A 22,178-nucleotide genomic window follows, 5' to 3' on the forward strand; every position below is an offset into this window, starting at 1 on the left:
ATTCTTAGAAAGCTGCCCAAGTTGGAATCCCAACTTTGAAACCCTGACCCTGACCCTATTGTGGAGTGATCATGTGGTTGCACAAGAATGCACACCTCATTTCTGTGGCCAAGTGACCAATCACATTCAAATTCCGCTCAGTCTCATTGTTATTCATCAGCTCATCTGATTCCCATTCTTGTACACAAACAGCACTTTTAATTTGGCTCTTATCTTGAGGTAGCGTCATGATCCAGCCTCCAAGCTGTTATTATGTAAAGCCTATAAACACTTTCATTTTACAGCCACAATTTTCTTCTTGTAATTCCTGTTGTCTCAGACAGCTCATCAATAATAAATCTGTTTACACGAGACGTTAACCTTCCTTCTCTCCCTCTCTCTCGTTCATGCGTCACTGGTTCGGTTCTCCTCTTCCTCTGACTAAACATTGCCCTCTCGCGGTGGAAGTTCAAAATTCAGATGGGGTGTACTTCTGCGGTTTCTACAGCAGAGGGCGGTCTCGGCTCATGTGAAATTTGAACTTCCGTTTCCTTCCAATTTCTTTTCGGTCTCGTATAATTGATTATTTTTCTCCACCTCCTCAAGATCTACTGGATCACTCCTGCACTTCAAGAAGGAGCCCCGAACTACCATTCCTGGTTTGTGTCACTATTGTTACTGATATTAGCTCAGTGCTAGAACGTGCAACCCTGGTCATTCATTTTAATGAGACCTAATGACAACAGTTTGAGGACGAATAAACCTCACAGCTGTTAAAAAAAAAATCGATATTTAATCTACATATTTCTTCCACAAGGTTTAAATCTACATAAAACGGCAAGTCATACAATTCTAAAACGGGGATTCTCATTTATGCCCAGGCATTTTCCTTCACTAGTTAATGATTGTGACAAACCGGAAGTACTCCGAATCTCGGGTAAGGGCCAATAGAAAGTGACCAATTGGTGAAATGTTTATTTATTTATTTATTTTCCTAATGTGACTGTGTAAGATTTAGACCGTTTTTTTTATTCCAAATGAATGAATTAAGTCATTATAATTTCCAAAAACTAGCAAAGAAATGTATTCTTAACGACAGTATGTTTTAAATATAATCGTAGGTCTAGTTATCATTAAATCATATTGCATGGTCCGTAGACAAATATCCATACAGAAAAAAAGTTGTAAACAGAAATTTTGTAGAGTAAAAAAGGACGTGTAATTGATATAACTCTGAGAAATAAAACCACGCAAAAGTATTTTTGTCATGAATTTATTTGCAAATGAGCGCCTGTCTTTTATGTTGTTCTGATAAATGTGATAAATGTGCTTTGTTAAGAATGGATATCAATGAATAATTATAACGTTTTGTAGAAATGCTTTAAATGGGTGAAATCTGATTTTTTTCACGTAAATTCTCTTTACAATGCTTGAACGATTGTACTGTCAATATAACAATGAACAATTAACAACAACAAAACATATACAAACAATCAGACATTCAGATCATAAGTAGAACCTCAACATAAAAAAATATATAATTTACTGACAGATTTCTCTTAAACAAATGAGTGTCAATGTCAATATTGTTTCATCTTTCTTGTTGTTTACAAATCTAAGAGACACACATTAACAACCAAAATCATTTGAGAATATCTTACAACGTGGGGTAAAATTTAAAAAATGTCATTGGGAATATAACATTTTCCTAACATAATAAAAAGACAACCAATAATGCAGATTTTTACATCTTTGTATATAAAATATATAATTACACTTCCTCCTCTACATCTTCCCAAAACATCACACTAAAGAGGCAAATTGTGATATTTTTTTAATACCTCTCCATATCACTCCTAGTACCCGATGATGCCACCAAAGGTGAATAAAAAGTGGCATAAAATTTCGTAGCTTTGACTTTCCCAGTATGCTTTCATATATTCTGCGACTCAAAGCCATCATTTTTTTCATCGTTTATAGCAATAACAAAGGCCAACGCTGGAGTGAAAAATATTTTGTCGTTGCGAAAAATCTGTAAAGAAGGCGGTGATCAACAAGTGAAGAAATATGACTCCCCGGTGTCACTTACTGGAACTCTGAAAGCAAATAAAATATTGGTGAGAAAGACTGGGCATGAGTGAATGGATTTAAAACTGTGATTAGCCAGAGACTTGTATTTATTGCGCGCATCATAGGAACTAAATCTAATGCCGTTCCTCTCGTTTGGCTGCTTAGGCTCATTTGTTCCTAATCTAAGAGAAACAAGCAGTGCTTAATGTTCCTCCTGTGCCCCGCTTGTAAACACATTCGGAAGTGCACTTTATCTAGCTCCAATGTTCCATCGGCTCAATAAAGAAGATCAAGCGGGCGCTTGGTGACAGGCCTGACGTGTCCACGTGCCTCGTAATGTCTTCGGATGACGCCATCTCGGACGTAGCGTCTCCAGGGCGAGGTGTCCTCCTGGATGGGCGCATCCTGTTTACAAAAACATCAAGTTGCTCATTAAACTGTGGCCTTAGTGTTTTTTTTCTCGTCGCCCGCGTCTGGAGCCGGATAAAGTGGGCACCACGCTTCTGGGTGGACGTCCGATCGGATCCGAGGACGGTCCGACGCGGTCTGACACGGTGACCCCGCGTGTCGCTTCATTTGAGCGTGTCTTTTTGTTGTGTATGTCGAAGCCCGTGTGCTCTCGCCGTAGGTATTCCAAAGCCCCCTTTCCACCATGTAGTCGTAAATAAGAAGTTCTGGAGAAGTACCCAACAGATGGTTCCCCCGCTCGATGAGTCACGGCGTAAACAAGTCTAATAGCTGCAGTAATCTTCTGTCTTTTGCGGAGGATAGAGATCGACCGATGTGTTTTTTTTTTTTCAGGGTTGATACGATACTGATTATCGGTAATTAAGGAGGCTGATAAGAAATATTTTAAATATATTTCAATATTTCATTCATTTCAAGGAATCAAGGACTACCATAACTCCCCAAATATAAGACGCACCTGTGTATAAGAATTTTTAGTTCAAAATTCTAGTATTTTATACATTATCGCGTATAAGATGCACCAACGTAACAATGTAAAATTGATAGCAAAAGAAGAAATCTCAATTTTTGGAAATGCTTTCTTGTGTTCATATCTGTAAATTATACAGTATATTTGTTGCATGTTAAGGGTTAGGTTAAGTGCGTTTCAGATTTTCCAAATTGTGAGTGGTCAGTGAATGCCTCACTAGTGTAACGTTGACTAGTTACAGTAATTATTGTACGTAAGAACACAGGGAATATAAATATGCACATCTGTGCGTCAAAACTCGGCTTGTGTGGCCGACGGATCAATCTTTCTCGAATGGTGTTGAATTAAATAAAAGATATGATACCGTTTATAGGATGCACCCATACTTTTGCCCTTCATATTTAGGAAGAAAATGCATCTTAAATATGGGGAATTACAGTATTGCAGCAAAAAGCATTTTTTTAAATCATACAAACCCCAACAATCAAGTTCATGTAAATTGCTTGGGAAAACTTCTCGAGTGACATACGCACACACAAGATTCACAAAATTGTAAATATGGTTAAGTAATGCTGTAAGTTACAACTATGGATATTGTATTTTGTGTTATCGTATTATTATGTAGTGTGGATTTTTTTTTAATCCTACAAAGCAACAATGAAGTTCATGTAAATATCTTGGGAAAACTTCTTGAGTGACTTATGCACACACAAGATTCACAAAATTGTAAATATGGTTAAGTCATGCTGTAAGTTACAACTATGGATATTGTATTTTGTGTGATCGTATTATTATGTAGTGTGGATTTTATTCATGTGTAACAAGAGCTGAATTCGACCACCGCTTTCATTTTCATATGCCGAAGAGCGTTTGCATGCCGGCGATGGCTAGCCGCCATCAACATATGCATCAACAGCTGTTTGGACTTTTGACAGTCATCGCATTCAGTGTCATTTAATCTATTCTGTTCCCACACAGCCCGCTGGCGGCATCCTGCGCCCGGCACTTCTTCGAGCGCGCCGGTGCTTATCTCTCGCTGAAATTGTTTGCTGAATAAGCAAAAACACAAAATATTGGATGATTGCTTTTTCAAGGTGACAGACACTGGCTAACGCTAGATAAACACAATCAGCCTTGTTGGAAACGTTCAAATGTGTTCCTAATGATGCTCTCCACACTTATCTTGAGTTAAGATGTCGTAACACGCAAATGCGTTGGACATAGTGTCCAAATATAGAATGTGGACTGCGTTTAATGAGCTGGAACTGGGGTTGCTAGGAAACACATGTATGTTCAGAGTTGGCGGCGGGCGCATCCCCCTCCACCTTCCCACCTGAAAAAAAACTTCTGCGATAATTCAGCTTGTGCAAATACTACTATTTTGTATGTTTTTTCTTGAAAAATTATTTTACTATTACACATTAAAAGAACTAGGTTTTTACTTTTTCGGTAATCCTATGCTCTAGCACCTTTGTAGCAAAACTTTTTACTGATGACTACAACCAATCAACAAGGATATAAATAGTCGTGTTTTAAAATATTTTTAAAAACAAAGTACAAATTTAAGAAACACATTTGCACAGTTATTACTATTATTTCTATCCCAGTTACTATCACAGTTTTTCAAGTAGTATACAGGTATGTGTCTGTTTGTATTTATATACTGTGTGGCCTTTTACAAATATATATATATATATATATATATATATATATATATATATATATATATATATATATATATATATATATATATATATATAACTAGATATTTTTTATACACTAAAATAAATAATGTAAATAATAATGAAAACAAACGATGCACAGAGCAGCTAACTTACAGCTAACTTACTTGCTGGGTGCAAACCAATGAATGGAAATGAAGCCTACTTAGAACCAAGCACATTAATGAACTTGAAATTTTTCAAAATGGGTCTCAATTGAGAGTTAGCACGGTATATATTAAGAAACAGGTGAGAAACACAACGCCATTTCACACTGGTAGATAATATATTAGGGTGAGATTAGGAGAAGCTTTTGACATGCAAACATGTGGGAAACATTGCCCCCTGATGGTAGGATGACAAAGCGCTTGATTTGACATGTAGTGTTGCCGGCTTTTTAAATATTAATATCGCTGAAGATCAGCTTAATTAATCATGGCAGCCAATATCATGATCGCGATTAAAACTCAATTAATTGTGCAGCTCTAGTATGTATATGAGTGTTATGGACGCATACATATTTAAATATAGTGTATATATACAGGATATGTAACTATATGTATTTATATATAAACATCCAATATATACTGTAAATACATATACTATACATACAAATAGGGTATTTATATTCAGTATAATAACACTGTATATATGAACTGTATATATTTACAGCATAAAAACATTTAAACACAGATACTTACAGCATATATAACTGTGCGTATTTATAGAATATATATAAAACAAATGATTCAACCTAGTTGCCTCACATACACACTCTCATTGTGGTTTGTGTATGTGTGTGTTCACATGTCTCCATCAGTGTTCTGAGGCTGTGTAATCCTCTTACTTTCTCTCCCTGCAGGGGAGGGCTGCAAAGCTCTCACTCATTTCGTCCCACACTTTCTTCCCGTCATTAGTGTGTGCGCGCGCGTGTAAACGCTCCGGCCGCGTGGAGCGAGCAGAGCAGCAGCGTCCGACCGGAGGGAACCCATGCGGTCCTTGCCATGACTCGACCCGCCGAGCAGATCCTACACACGGCGTGGATTTTGCTGTGTGTGGCGCAGCTGTGCGAAGGTATCACACAAACACACACACACGCATGTATTTTACACACACCACGTCATCTTTTTTAAGTGTGTGACTCACGTACAAGCATGACTGCTTTGTCTTACAATCTTCACCCGTTTATTGTTCCATCAAAATAACATCTAAACGTCCTTGGATTGGTGTACCTAATGTTGCGTCCTGTGAGTGTAGCGTACGCAACTGTTACCCCAAGGGGTATTTATTCATTGTGTGGGTTGCTTTGACTTAAGAGGAGCAAAAGAATCAATATTCTTTACGATTCAAGATTCAAGAGTTTTATTTGTGTGCATAGCAGTACTACACAATGAAATTCTGTTCACTTTCCCAATCAGACTACATGCCACAATCAACCAAATAATAAAGCAGGCCATAAAACAAAAAAAAATAGTGAACCACTAATAACTGAATAGACTTACATTCTGAGCATATTATACATATGAGGATGATAGTGCAAAATATCATGTTGTGCAAAATATAATGAATTTAGCAGCTTTCCTGCACTGTGCAGGATTTGTAAGGTGCACGTGTGATGACTGCTTTGTGAGGAATTAGCTACTGAGTTTTTCTGACCTGACACTGACAGCAGCGCTACTGCTGGGAATACTTTCTGTTTTTTGTAATATGTTTGTCTGGCTAGCGTGGACATGACATGGATTTAGCTCATAAACGTAAAAGCGAGATTTCGGTGTCAAAGAAGAATGACTTTGCCGCTTCTTTTTTGTATTTGGAGGAGCTAAAAACCCAAGATTATTATAGTTTAGCAAGATTTTTTTACCTACCAATATTATCCACAGAAAAAGTTTCTGAAACTTTCTGAAAACGTTTGAATAAATACGTATAAGTCTGATTCAACTTGACCCAGGATGTTATTGCTATGCCAGAGAAATACGCGTAACTAACAGATATAAATTAGGCATTGCACGAAAACAGTCCATTTTTTTCTTTACAAATTACGTGCAAATTAATTGGAGTATGAAGTAACTTATCGCTAAACTGTTGTAGTGACGCATTTGCTAACGGTTTATGTCGTCAAAAGATTAAATTATACCTTCTCGCTTTAATGTTCGTGAGAGCTAAACAATGACAACATTTTGCAAATGTACACTATAACACAGTTTAGCAACAAGTTACTTCACGTTCCAGTTAATTTGCTCTCAATTTGAAAAGATAACATGAATTGCTTCCGTCACTGCATCAAACAAGATTTGCTTTTACCAGCAGAAACACGGTTAATATCTTTACATATTTTTTGCGTGTGTAGACGCTTTTATCGATACGCAAGTCCACCAGCGTTTTATTTCGCAAGCGTGAAATCCACAAAGCCGTCATCCTCATTGTCTTAATAGATCCCAAAATGGGCCGAGCGTGTTTCTCTCGGTGTCTGAGTGCTGGTCCCCGGCAGGCAGGAAGCTTTCATGCAATCCAGTCACCACTTGATGGCTTCCAAATCATGCAACCAACTGACACAGAATGATTCATGCAGGCACTTTTTATTTCAAACAATTTGAGGAAAAGGTGGCAGGCAGCTTTGGGGTGGGAGGGGTCAGATTTAGTTTTGAAATTCTCCATTGGATGCAAAACTCCTGATTGCATTAGATGATTGTCACAAATACTGCTATTTTAATGTTATTTTAACGTTTTAGTATGCTTATGTAAAAATGCTATCTTATATTTCTTCCTTTTTTAAATCTGTTTTATCAATGGCCAAAAAATCTCCTCTAAAACATGTTTTTCAAGTAGGAGGTTCGAAAATTTGGAGCCATGCTTGTTCTCCCCATTTCACTTGAAAAGATAGGAGGGATTGTTTTTTTCGGTTATCGTTATTTATTCTTTGTATTTTATTTTATGGTTTACTATATATTCATATTTCATCATATATTACACCTGACAGATTTAGCTCTTCATTAACTTAATTCTTAATACATATTTGTCCACAAAAAATAATCAACATAAAGTGTCAGATCTGTTCTAAAAAAAGAAATCATCATCATCATCATCATCAATAAATATTTGTCCACTGAAAAACATTCAACATAAAACATCCTGTTTTGACATTACGATAAAAATAAATAACTTAATTATTAATAAATATTTGTCCCCGAAAACAATACTCAACATAAGGTGTCAGATCTGTTCTCAAAAATAAATGATTACAAATAATTTATTGTCAAACAGAGAAATAACTTATAGTGTCCTATTTTGGGGTCACAGTAGAGATGTGTTCACATGAATACAGTAAATCATTAACTTGACAGGTAACGAGTGGTGGCACATGACAAGTTGGGTGCCACCATTCTTGTATGGGAGAGAATCTGGCTTTTAAGAAGAATGACTGAATAATATTCTGAACATAACAATAGTTTTATGAACTTAAGAAATAAAAAAAACTTTAAATATTTGACATGTTTGTTTGATTTCAAATCTCAAGTACCCCTGAAATTCCTTCAAGCACCCCCCTAGGGTTACTGGTACCCTCATTTGAGAACCACTGGTCTATTATCTCTGGTCTCATTGAAGCTAAGTCCTACTTCCAAGTCCTGGTGTACTCAGTGGAGGACATCGCTGTCTTTTGAATGGTGTCCCATGCATTTAGCTCCTGCTTGACAAAACAGTGGACACAAATAAATAGGCTGGCTCTCAGGAGGATATTATAGCAAGTATAAAAGACTAGTTTATTCATTTTGGTATTCTAATCATCTCAGTCTCACATACTCATCCCTTGAGTCCCTCAAATTGTTGACTGACTCTTGAACTGGGTTGTTGCCTGGTAACCATTGAATGGGCCACGAAAGAATTTTGATGAAATTTTGAGCTTCTTTGGGGAAAAAAAAAAAAGGTGTCAAACAAACTCAAAGTCCTCAAACCAGGCAAGGTCAAACCTCGGAATTGGAAGAAGCGGCTCGGTCACTTTGTTGCTATGCGCGACGATTCCGTCAGCGTGCTTGATCGTAGATCTGCAAGTGTCTATTTCACCACTGTTATACACACGTATATGCATATACAGTAAATATATATATACAGAAATCGAGATTTTGCTCAATAGTTACTGCTACTTAATTGTCTTGTTAATTAATCGATTGTATAGTTGTTTTGTTGCTTGACAGCAAAGAAAGATTTTTACCCAATTTGAGATGCTTAAACTTCCTCCGATTTTAAAGTAATCAAATCTCAAATAAGCTCCTTACCTGCAATTGAATTCTAGTCCATGTAACCCTTCTTGAAATTTCCGGGTCAATCTTTTTCCTAAGATACTGGTTGCTATGGACCTTTGCAAAATGCGTGTGCCAAAAGCTTTAACACATTTTTTTCTCCAAATGTTGAATTTCACCATGGCAACATTCAAATTGTTGTAATTTGGGCCATTTTTTTGGGAGCTACCGCCATGTATTATATATGATTTTAAAGTGAATTGTGTAGGGAAAATTGTAGAATTAAAATATAGCAACATCTCAGTTTTCATTTTTGCTGGCACATATATATATATATATATATATATATATATATATATATATATATATATATATATATATATATATATATATATATATATATATATATATATATTATATATGTGTGTGTGCGTGTGTATGTATATGTGTATATATTATATTTACACATCACAAACTTTTATACAATGTCTTATCCAATGTATGTATAAATTTGACTTTTTTTAATGCTATATTTTTGCTACTCTTTATGAACACAGCCATTGATTTAAATCTTTTCTTTTGAGTTCTATTTCATAGTTGTTCCTTCAATTGACACATTGAACACACAAATGCTCTACTGGAGGATTGTTTCCTGGTGGCTAGCAAAAAAAAAACAAACAAGAAATACAACCTGCAGAAAAACCGCACTGGACGATAACCGCAGGGCTCAAATCATGAGAAAAAAGGTACGGGCTTACTATCCAAAAAATAGGGTATAAATATGACATGCTGCATGGATCATGGGCAAGCTTGTCAAACAAAGACTGACAGCAGCTCCAAGTGGAACATGAGATTAGGCTGGTGTTAAACTAAGAGGCCTTACTTGCAGGAGCGGCAGCAGCGGCAGCCACAAACGCTTAACACGGGCGCCGTTACGTAACAGGTCTGCTTCCAAAGTCACCGTCAGGTACACCTCACAATCAATAACCACAGACCCAGAAATGTGTGTACTAAATCACTAGTAGATTGACTGTTTAAATTACTGCTCTGCACTATTGCATTTTGGAAGTTTTATGCACACTAGTAAGACATTCAACATGGGATTAGAACTATTGGTAAAGAAACAACTATGCAAATTTGCATGATGCTACTACTAGCGCTACTAGTCAAAAGCCACATGTTAACTAACGCCATTTGTCAAATTAGTCACCACAGACATGCCGTATTTTCCGCACTATAAGGCGCACCTAAAAGCCTTAATTTTTTAAAAAAGCTGATGGTGCGCCTTATAATCAGGGCGCCTTATATATATGGATCAATATTGAGATTGGGATTCGGAGATTGGGAGTGAAGTGATAAAGTAAGCTTTATGTTTCTTTTGTGTGTTTACGGTTGAACAAGGTTGCTCATGTTGACATTGAGTTATTATGCTATTGAGAGTTTAAAGTTATTATTTGAGTTATTATTGTTATTACTTTGAGTTGTACTATATTGTGATTGAAAAAGTCTGAAAATATGTCATTAACTGAGGGTGCGCCCTATAATCCGGTGCGCCTTATATATGAAAAAGGTTTTAAAATGTCATTAATTGAGGGTGTGCCTTATAATCCGGTGTGCCTTATAGTGAGGAAATTACGGTAATAGTCATTATAATTACTGTCTATTTTTGTTTTGATTTTTTTTTTGTTTAGTTTTCATTTGTTTTTGAACTAGATGTTTTAACTTGTGCTTTGTTGTTTTTTTTAATTTTTTTATTACTGTTAGTATTCATTTTATTTCAGTAATTTTTAATAGAATGTCGTGCACGCGTGCCATTTGCAGCCCGCCATCCATGTTTTAGGGGCGCTTGGCATATACTAAAAGCACATTTTGTGATAGCCTACAATTCTATTAAAAGAAAAAAAAAGTGTCTCATTTGATGTTCTCTGAAATGGATTAAAAACTGGTCAATCTTGCTGCTTGATTCATATTCCACAAACACATTGTTAATCAATCAGAACGCTGTGTTTACTGGTTCACGGGTGCAGTATTTGATCATTTTTTGTTAATTTTCTTCATCATTCTCACAGTATTTTGGGATGGCGCACTCCTGGAAGTGTGGTCATGGTTTGGTGATCTTTGACATATTGTCACCATCTGGGTGAAATTTCAGCTCCCTGATATCTTAATTCAGCCATTACTCTTCCCAGTCTTTTTTTTCCGTTTACCATTTTTGTTTTCAGGTCTGAAATGCGCGTGCCAGCTGTGCGACAGCCAAGTGTGCGAGACGTCGGCGGACGGCGCCTGCTGGAACTCGGTGATGCTGGTGGACGGGCGAGAGGAGACGCTCAAGTCCTGCCTTTCGCCTTCCGAGATGCGAGGTCAGCTCTTCTGCTACAGCTCCCCCAACGTCTCCAAGAGGAACTGCTGCTTCACCGACTTCTGCAACAACGAGACGCTGCACTTACGGCCCGGTACGCGCACGTTCGTCGGGCCTTTCGCAAGTGCAGAGTAGAAGTATGCTTGACGCGACGCACGAGACAGGAATTGCGTTTGCGGCGGCCTTATCATATTTCCAGATTTAGTATGAACGGAGATGAATTTGCTTCCAGCCGTGGTCATTTGTTGTCCGTGTCCTTGCCCGGGGAGTCAATGGCTGCGGGATTTCCTACTCATTGTGGCCCCGGCGAGACGAGTTTGATGCTGATCCCGCTTAGATCCTGTGACATAACAGTGCTGGCGCAGGCCACGGGACCCTGTTTAGACAAACACATAAACACACACACAGTTCCATTTATAAATCCTGACAGCGCAAGTGAATGGCAGGATGGCGGCCATAAGGTTGGGAGGGATTAATTACACCTGCGGTTAGACAAGAGCAGCCGATGGAAACTGCGAAAAGGTCAGAGGGATCCCTCGTAGCAAAAGGACGGGCTGGAAGTCATTGTGTGTTTTTCCTCAAACGCTTTTTGAAAAGACTTTTAACTTCACCGCATACCGTATTGCTGGCCTCGTTTTTCAAGTTGATTTAACCCTTCGCGTCGTAGCATGAAAGTTATGACCAATGGTATGCTTGGAAAAATGGAATATTCTCTATACGATCCGGTCCAAAGTTGGGCCCCGGGGCCAAATGTGGCCCCTGTTCGAATGTACACCAGCCCGGCAGCATCTGGAGTAAATATATTAAGGTGTACACTGTCAGCACCACCAACCACAGTAGGATTGATTAAATACGCTATATTATATTTCACCTGAGGGTGGCAGCAGTGGGACAATATTGTGTTTTGTCTTTTTATTTTCATGGATTCCTATTGGCTCATGGGCGCATAGCATAGTGGTCTATGGAGTTCATAAGGTTGTGATGGGCTCAATTGGGCAAAAGTATTTTTTTTACACAGATGTACTACTAATATTGTGATAATTTTAATACCCGTTATCTTTACATCCCAGACAAAACTTACAGACAAAAATTACAACAAGATGAAAGGGAACAAATATCAGGAAACATTCAAACCACTGAAAGTTGAACAGTTGAACCACATAGTGTTTATTTTGGTTTACTTAGACTTTATTATTATCATTTTTAATTTTGATGACTAGTTTTTTTATTTGAATTATTTTTAAGTATGCTTAACTTTAGTTTCTTATTATTATTCTTATTATTATGTTTACTTAGGGTTGGGGAATAAATCAACGCGATTAAAATCGTAATTGTAAAAATCGAAACACATGCTTTATAATTGAATGAGAAGGACTTTCCTTAAATGTTTGTTGGTTGTACTTGTTCAATTAAAATCACAGTCACACAAAATTATTAGTAAACAACTGTATTCTATTTGTGGGCTATTAGTGTAGCCCTTTTTTTCTAGGACATTCATTGACAAAAATAAAAAAAATGACATTTTACTTGTAACTAAGTTAGTTTTGTGTAGTTTTATAAACCTAAACTAATTTAAATTGGTTTTATTTTCTGGTCAAGCATCTTCATTTGCATTTAATTTGGCAAACATAAGTGTTGTTTGTTGTTTGTTTGTTTTTTGTTTGTTTTTTTACAATTTTAGTTATTGTTATTTCATTAATTTCTTGAACTATAAAAGCCTTGGACGCACGGGAAATCAAATCGGTTTTCGATCAGTTGAGTGTTTTTGCAGGGTCAACAGCAGGGCTTGTATTTAGGTAAAAGGCTGAAGATGTCTTGGGAAAGTGTGATAGAGTTGAACTGCACATTGAGCCATCTGTTGTTTTGGGCCAACACATGCACGTGTGTTGGCACACACTTTGTGAGCACTAAAAGTTAATCAGCCGTCACCAGCCATAATATTAGTGAACACCTTCCACTCAAATAAACGGACTGCACAGTGACCCGTGATAACCCAATTGACATATAAAAAAATGACATTTTGGGGGGGAAAAAACGTTCTAGCGCATTCATCTTTCAACATTGTCGACTAATTTCTTTGTTTCTTACACTTTGATTATAATTTGAACCGTTTGGTTGCTGGGAAATGAAAGACAAGACCTTAAGGATGTTGTTTTTGTTCAAATCCCAAATGGACATTACTGACGAAAAAATTTATGTTTGTCAATAACTCAAAACTAATTTCCCCAATATAATCCTGGCTGCGTTTTTTTCTTACAGTATTTTTCAGACTATAAACCGCCCCAGATTATAAAATGCACCAACAAAAACATAACAAAAAAACTTTTTTTTACATGTATACACTGAACTGTAAGCTGCAGATTGCAACATCAGATATTTATGCACAGCGATTATACTTGGAAGTTTTTTGCATTCAAACCTGAACAAAATAAAACTAGCAACAACATTACACTCTGATTGTTAGAATACTGCACCGGTACAACAGTAACATGCCTGAGGCAGTTTGTCAGTGCAGTGTGCCCTTGCTGACGAGCAAAATAGAGTAAAAAAACAGATTAAAAAAAGAAATAAACTCAAAACCATACTTTGAAAGCATCATCTTCTCTCTTCCATTCATTTAGCTCATTTGTTTGCCACACTGGACTATAAAATGCAGGGTGAAAAAAGTAGCGGCTTCATGTTCAAAATTTATATGTTATATTTTACTCTTACAGAGAGGCCTTTAGAGAGTGGCGGCAGCAGGCTGCAGTTGGCCGTGTTGATGGTGGTCCCCTCGTGCCTGCTGTTCATGGGCGTGGCGCTCGGGTTGTTGCTAATGCAACGTCAGCACTGCGTCTACAGCCGGGCGCGCAAACACGACCCGGAGGAAGCCCTGGACGAACACATGCTCATGTCTCCTGACAAATGTCTCAAAGATCTCATCTACGACATGAGCACTTCCGGCTCTGGATCAGGTTGGCTATTCTTCATTATTACATACAGACAGGGCATACGTACAATAGGGCCCGGGCCCCAGGTATCCACAGAAATTCCTCACCCTGTAAATGACTGGAAAAAAATCACAACCCATATTGTATACACGTGTCTTAATATACCTTTTGCAGGGCTTCCGTTGTTAGTTCAGCGAACGATAGCCCGGACCATCGTCCTTCAGGAGAGTATCGGGAAAGGTCGTTTCGGTGAAGTTTGGCGGGGAAAATGGCGAGGGGAGGACGTGGCCGTCAAGATCTTCTCCTCTCGGGACGAGAGGTCCTGGTTCCGTGAAGCCGAGATTTATCAGACGATCATGCTCCGACATGACAATATCCTCGGCTTCATCGCAGCTGACAACAAAGGTAGGAGAACCGTATTCGGTACGTGCGATTGAAACGTTTTTGTTTTTTTTAATGATGCTGTAAAAATATGCATAACGTGAACAACAATAGCTTTCTATTGAGCGAGTACGATGTGTTCCAGATAACGGCTCGTGGACGCAGCTGTGGTTGGTTTCTGAGTACCACGAGCACGGCTCGCTGTTTGATTACCTGAACAGGTACACGGTGTCGGTGGAGAGCATGGTAGTGATCGCTCTGTCTGTCGCCAGCGGCCTCGCTCATCTACACATGGAGATCATTGGCACGCAGGGTATGTCTGTCTGTCTGCCCGTGTGTCTCTCGGTCCATCTGTCATTCGGCCCATCAGATAGATGAAAATAACTGGAAAGCTAGCTAGCTATTTAGCTAGATAGCTTAGCTATCTTTAGCTACGTGGCTATCGCTATTATCTGGCTGTTCGTCTATTGTATCACTATTGTACCATCATACAGTAGACCAACAGCCAGATAATAGCGATAGCCATGTAGCTAAAGATAGCTAAGCTATCTAGCTAGCTAGCTAGCTTTGTAGTTATTTTCATCTATCTATCTATCTATCTATCTATCTATCTATCTATCTATCTATCTATCTATCTATCTATCTATCTATCTATCTATCTATGGTGGCTAGCTAGCTATCCATGCTAGCTCTCTGTTTGTCTGACTAGCTAGTTTATCTATCAATTTATCTATCTATCTATGGTGCCTATTTAGCTATCCATGCTAGCTCTCCGTTTGTCTGACTAGCTAGTTTATCTATCTATCTATCTATGGTGGCTAGCTAGCTATCCATGCTAGCTCTTCCTTTATCCGACTATCTAGCTTATCTATCTATCTATCTATCTATCTATCTATCTATCTATCTATCTATCTATCTATCTATCTATCTATCTATCTATCTATCTATCCATCCATCCATCCATCCATCCATCCATCCATCCATCCATCCATCCATCAACTTTAAAACAACTTTAAAAAATAGGTTTACATAATGTTGTGTTCAGTGACCTCATGTAAGGTTACAAATGATCTCCTCTGTCTCCAGGAAAGCCAGCCATCGCTCACCGAGACCTGAAGTCAAAGAATGTCTTGGTGAAAAAAAACGGCACCGCCGTCATCGCCGATTTGGGCTTGGCCGTAAAACACGACTCTGGCACCAACAGCATTGACATTCCCACCAACCACAGAGTGGGAACTAAGAGGTTGGACAACCTTCAACCATGGGAGAACATCATCCAACCATCCGTTATGGAAAGCGGATGCATGGAGTTTTCCATCATGTGTAACTGCCAGAAGCAGATGCCAAAACCCTCTTGTCTCCTTCAGGTACATGTCCCCCGAAATTCTGGACGAGACCATCAACATGAGCAACTTTGAGTCGTTCAAGCGGGCAGATATCTACTCGTTAGGTCTAGTCTTTTGGGAACTGGCCCGGAGATGTTCCGTCAGAGGTAAATTGCCTTCCTTGGGCATTCTCACATTCGATTTTTCATTGTGAACAAAAAACTATAAAAAAAATCTTTTCAAACAGGACTTCATGAGGATTTTCAGCTGCCTTACTATGACCTGGTGCCTTCAGATCCCTCGATGGAGGACATGAGGAAGGTGGTGTGTGAGCAGAAACTGCGACCGAACATTCCAAACCAGTGGCAGAGTTGTGAGGTGAGAAAATCCCTGATCAGCATTTGTACCTGCGTTTTGTGCGCTTTCTGAAATAATGCCACAAGATGGCGACAAAACACTGCGGTCATTTGTTCAGGAACAATGTTGAAAATGGAGCTAAAAAGCTGTCTAAAAATGCCCGATACTAAACGAAAACTACCAAAGTAATTAGTTACTTTAGGTAATTATTTTTTTTTAAAAAATCGATTCCTTTATAGATTCAAGTCATCAATGACTTTAGGCACCACATTACACTAAGTTTATGATTATTTCATTACCTAACGTGATCAATTACCTTTGTACTGAATTATCCAGAGTAATTGATTACTTTAGTAGTTAGCACCTAAAATAATCAATGACTTTAGGTCCCAGGGTACCTAACGACACATTTCCTAAATTGATGAATACCTTGAATACACATTACCTAAGTAATCCATTATCCTAGTACTCATTACCTTAACTGATATATTACTATAGGACTTTGTCACCTAAAGTAATTTATTACTTCATTACCTTGTGTAATCTATTGCATTAGTACTAATTAAAGTAACTGATTACTTAAATTGTTAGCACCCAAAATAATCAATTCCTTTAGTTCCCTTTGTACTTGAGTACTCATTACCTAAATTGATATATTTCTTTAATTTTTACCTAAAATAATCAACTACAATTCATGGCCTTAACAGAGTAATTTCTATAGTACTTGGATATCTAAAGTAATTACTTCATTACCTTAACTTTACCTTGTGTAATCAATTGCATTAGTACTAATTAAAGTAACTGATTACTTAAATTGTTAGCACCCAAAATAATCAATTCCTTTAGGTCCTTTTGTACTTGAGTACTCATTACCTAAATTGATACATTTCTTTAATTTTACTTAAAACAATCAACTACAATTCATGACCTTAACCGAGTAATTACTTTAGTACTTAAATACCTAATTACTCCTTTACCTTAACTGAGTAATAGCTTTATTACCTAGATACCTAAAGTAACTGACTACTCAAGTAACTGATTACTCTGTAGTTACCACCTAAAATATTCAATTACTTTAGTACAGCACTTTTAATACCTCCAGTTATGTATGTATACATATATATATATATATATATATATATATATATATATATATATATATATATATATATATATATATATATATAAAACCCTTACCTTTTTTTCTTTAATATAAGAAAAAGGCTGCACAATTAAAAAAAAAAAAACAAAAAAAAAAGGCCTAAGTCTCTACGTGTTGTGTCTGCAGGCTCTGCGCGTGATGGGCAAGCTGATGAGAGAGTGCTGGTACGCCAACCCCGCCGCCCGCCTCACCGCCCTGCGGGTCAAGAAGACCGCCGCCCAGCTGTCCTCCATCAGAGACGTGAAAGAGTAGAGACGTTCGTCAACCCCCGCGACGGATAGCGACGGCGCCGCCGGACCGGGACCGAGCCAGGAAGGTAGCGTCCACGGAGTCGGATGAGGTCGTTTTGGGTGCCAAAGGCTGTCGGCAGATGCCCGCGGCAGCTTGGCGCCGCCGTCCAGGACGTCGGAACCAAATAGCTTGTATAAACCTTTGCTACCTCGCATATTCAAGTGCCCGAAAATTGCTCGTAGTCACCTCGCTGTGCCATGTCTTGTAGTCCAAAAGTGTTGCATAAAAATAGTCGTGTGCTATTTGCAAAGGTTTACTCTGTAAGGCGGCCATACTTATTTTTCAACCACACTTGTATAGGAATGAAAAAAAAAAGCTAGAGGATTCTTGTGTTTCTCGGAATTCTCACTTTAAGCCTTGTGAAGTATTTTGTCCAATCCTTAAGCATTGAAAGAAGACACTAGGGAGCTGAAATTTCACCCAGGTGGTGAGAGCGTGTCAAAGGTCAACATGGCACGAACACGTAGTTATCGCACTACCAAAAGTATGGCTAAAATACTGCCAGAATGATGTGGAAGAAAACGACCCAAAAATGATCAAAATACTGCACAAAGGGTTAAACCGAGCATTCTGACTTCATTATCAAATTTTGGACCAAAGTTTTTTATTTGAATTGTCTTTAATCAGAATTCTGAGAATAAAGACAGAATTCTCGCATTTAAGTCAAAAGACTAAGAATAAATTCCCACTTTTTTATTTTAGTCACATTCCTGAGAATGAAGTCAGAATTCTGAGATAAAAATGAGAATTCTGACAAAAAATGTATCCCAGAATTGTGACTTTTGATTACAAAATGTGAACTCTGAGAAGAAATTCTGAGAAGTCAGAATTCTCAGGTTTATCTCTGAATTTTTATTTTAGTCACATTCCTGAGAATGAAGTCAGAATTCTGAGATAAAAATGAGAATTCTGACAAAAAATGTATCCCAGAATTGTGACTTTTGATTACAAAATGTGAACTCTGAGAAGAAATTCTGAGAAGTCAGAATTCTCAGGTTTATCTCTGAATTTTTATTTTAGTCACATTCCTGAGAATGAAGTCAGAATTCTGAGATAAAAATGAGAATTCTGACAAAAAATGTATCCCAGAATTTTGATGTTTGAGTACAAAATGTGAACTCTGAGAAGAAATTCTGAGAAGTCAGAATTCTCAGGTTTATCTCAGAATTCTGACATAAATGAGAATTTTGAGAGCAAAATGAGAATTCTGACTTCTGAGAATCAAGTCAGACTTCTTACCGTCGAAGAATTCTGACTATTCTTAGAGTTCTTTTTAAAGTCAGATTTCTGGGATAGGAGTGAGAATTCTGACGCCTTTTATCAGAAATCAGACTTTTTCAATGGACTTTTTAGAATTCTGACTTTACAGGCAGAATTGTTGCACTTCAACTCAACAGGGGGCAGCAGTGATCCTTTTTTTTCATACGAAGGGCAAAGTTGATTTACTGCGGGACCTCTGATCAAAAACAAAACTACCATAATTCCTCAAATAAGGCACACCTGTGGATAGGACACACCCTTAATTTTAGGGACAAATTCTGGTATTTTATTGGATGCACCAACAGTTTGGCGACAATGTACAGTAAATACAATTGCAAAACCGAAAAAAAAATCATCTTCGGAAATCTTTCATATTTTCTTGTGTTCATAAGTAAGTTAAGTAAGTAAGTTATATATATGTTGCGGTTTAAGTTAAGTGTATTTCAGATTTCCCACATTGTGAGCGATCAGTGAATGCTTCGCCATTGTAACGGATTGAAGCAGATGTTTCTTTTTCTTTTTGCTCGCGACGCAGCTTGAGTTCATTTTGTCATAAAGTTGCAATTATTAAAAAAGTCCAAAGATATACTATTGTTCCCGAAACGGTGCCAATGTTAATTGAATCGGCTGGAGACATCATAACCTTTACGTGATACTCTTCGTTTTAATAACTTCCCGTGTATGAACAAGGATGGGCTCGGACGTTGGTTCAGTCTGCTTGCTTCTTTTATTGAAAATAATGCCATTACAACCTCAGCTAACACGAGCTGCTGTTAGCTGCAACAGGCACTTTCCGTTAGCAGCCAAATGACGTCCGCCCTCTCGCTTGTCCCGTTACCGTAAATATTGTAAGAATACCACCGAAATAAAAATACACATCTGCGCGTCAAAACTCGGCTTACGTGGCTGACGGATCAAGTGATCTCGAATAATCCGATCTTTAAGTTACCGTTTATCGGGACGCACCCAGGACTTTTGTCCTTCATTTTGGAGGGAAAAATGGGTGTCTTATATTTGGGGAATTACGGTATTTACTGTATATATGTGCAGCGATATATTCATGCTAGCTCATTATTGCCTCTTGAGGAATTACAAGGCAATTTGGCCTATAAAAAGTGGAAATTTTTCATTTGTTGTTTTGAATACTTGATAGTCACATGTCATAAGAACGTTTCAATGATTTTGCACAGTTGGAATCATTCCGTTGCTGAAAAAAAATGAATGAATGTTTTTTTTTTTGGGAGAACAGACCGAAGCTCATCCATGAATGTGAAATATATGTCATTTTTTTTTTCACTATGTATTTTTATTTTCAACCAAAGTTGCCTGGGAACTAGACATGCTATTGGGCATAGGGAAAACATCGCATGAAGCTGCTGTAGGACAACAACAGGTTCTTAAGAGTACTTGAAACGATGTTCTAGTACCTGTTGGAGAAGGGAAAGTACACACTTGTGTGTTTCGGGACTTCATTACTGAATTTCAATCTCTTCTGAGCTCTTTCTAGTCCTCGACCACGTCCACTTGTATTCGACTAAAAAGAGGACATATTTCCTTGCCCGTGTTAAAAGAGGACATTGATAAATGTAGCAAATGTGAAGACATATTTGCAGCTTTTTGTCATATTGAAAGTAGCATGGTTTCAAAGAAATTCAAATGCAGTATTAACAAATGCACTTTTTTTTTATTTTGATCATTGCTAAGCAGGCTTTAAACTTCCATTGTGTCATATTTGCTTTTGCGCGAGATCGTGGAGTGATTTCTAACTCGTTCACTGCCATTGACGAGTATTAACGTCAAAGATGCATTCGAACTGGACAGCGAGATGAGCTCAAAATGGGGCTGGCAGTGAATGAGTTCTCGGTTAAACTGTTAAGAGTACAAATGACTCATCTTGTAAATGTGACGACAGTGAAAGCTTTGAAGTTGAATGGTCCAAAACTGTTTTAAAAAATAATAAATAATATTTTCTGGGGAAAAAAATGAGTATTCCTTTAGAGCAGGGATGGACAACTGGCAGCTCAAAGCGGCCCTCGATTTTTTTTTTTCTTTTCAATAAAAATGTTTACTATAGCTGAGCTATAGTAGAGAGATGTAATAACAATTTTCACCACTAGATGGAAGACCGCTCATCAAGCCACATGTCATAAGAACGTTTCAATGATTTTGCACAGTTGGAAGCATTCCGTTGCTGAAAAAAAATGAATGTTAGTTTTTTGGGAGAACAGATCTCCCCAACACACCTGGTTCAAATGATTAGCTTAATAGCAAGCTCTACATGAGCTTGAAAATGATCCCAATCATTTCGAAAACATGCAAAATACCGGCCCTCGAGGACTGGAGGTTGACATCTGTGCTTTAGGGGAAACATTAGATCAAAATGATTTCTGAACATTTCAGCAAATCGAATTTAAGCCTATTTTGCTCAACTTCAATTTCACATCAAAGGCAAAGCATTGAAAGATGACACCAGGGAGCTGAAATTTCACCCAGATGGTGACCATGTCAAATTTCAACAAGGCACAATCGTGTGTCATCCCTTGGCTAAAATACCGCGAGAATGATGTGGATGAAAATGATCAAAACACTGCACAGCGGATTCATACTGTGACAGGAGGATTTGTTTTCTTTTCGAATTGAGAGCAAATCAATTGGAACATGAGGCAACTATACTTTTCAAATTAAAAGATTCCATTGCACCTTATTCACAAATGTATTTTTTTTTAGATGACTGCTGTGATTATCTTTTCTGTGCACAATTGTGTCATTGCTTTTATTTTTGCACTCTTTATTAAAAGCAAGACGATGTGTTTTTTTTGTGGAGTAAGAAATGTTTAAAAAAAAACATGTGGTTTAAAAGGATTTAGCACATGTCAGGTAAACTTTGCACATGAAGAGTGCTTGACTCATTGCGGTCTTTCTGTTTTCCAACGAAGCTTATGATGCGAGGACGTCCGTTAGACAGGAAGCCGTGCAGCAGTCGTCAGGCGCGGCGCGGATTGAGTCAAGGAGCCCCGATGCGGTTAAGTTGCAAAAGGTTTTCATTCGTATTAGACATTTCATTAGGTACCCTTCAAAAACGGCCTGATTGCCATTGCGAAGATTAAAAAAAGGGGGGCGGAGCCTGCATCAGGGTTTTCGTCCAAGCTTGCCGGATGGAACTTTGATCAT

The 22,178-nt window shown here is 37.9% G+C and overlaps 1 protein-coding gene across 1 annotated transcript; it reads left to right on the forward strand.

Moving 5' to 3' along the window:
* The first annotated feature begins 599 nt into the window (after positions 1 to 599).
* On the forward strand, positions 600 to 20,263 carry acvr1c (activin A receptor type 1C). The gene is made up of 10 exons (XM_088415225.1): positions 600 to 638; positions 5,625 to 5,781; positions 11,165 to 11,395; positions 14,016 to 14,255; positions 14,406 to 14,636; positions 14,758 to 14,925; positions 15,699 to 15,855; positions 15,980 to 16,104; positions 16,185 to 16,315; positions 17,583 to 20,263. The coding sequence occupies exons 2-10, from the start codon at positions 5,712 to 5,714 to the stop codon at positions 17,706 to 17,708; spliced, it is 1,479 nt and encodes a 492-aa protein (XP_088271351.1). The 5' UTR covers positions 600 to 638; positions 5,625 to 5,711; the 3' UTR covers positions 17,709 to 20,263.
* Positions 20,264 to 22,178: the final 1,915 nt, after the last annotated feature.

Source organism: Hippichthys cyanospilos, chromosome 5 (assembly GCF_059441005.1).
Source record: "Hippichthys cyanospilos isolate Australia breed blue-spotted pipefish chromosome 5, RoL_Hcya_1.0, whole genome shotgun sequence".
NCBI lineage: Eukaryota > Metazoa > Chordata > Actinopteri > Syngnathiformes > Syngnathidae > Hippichthys > Hippichthys cyanospilos.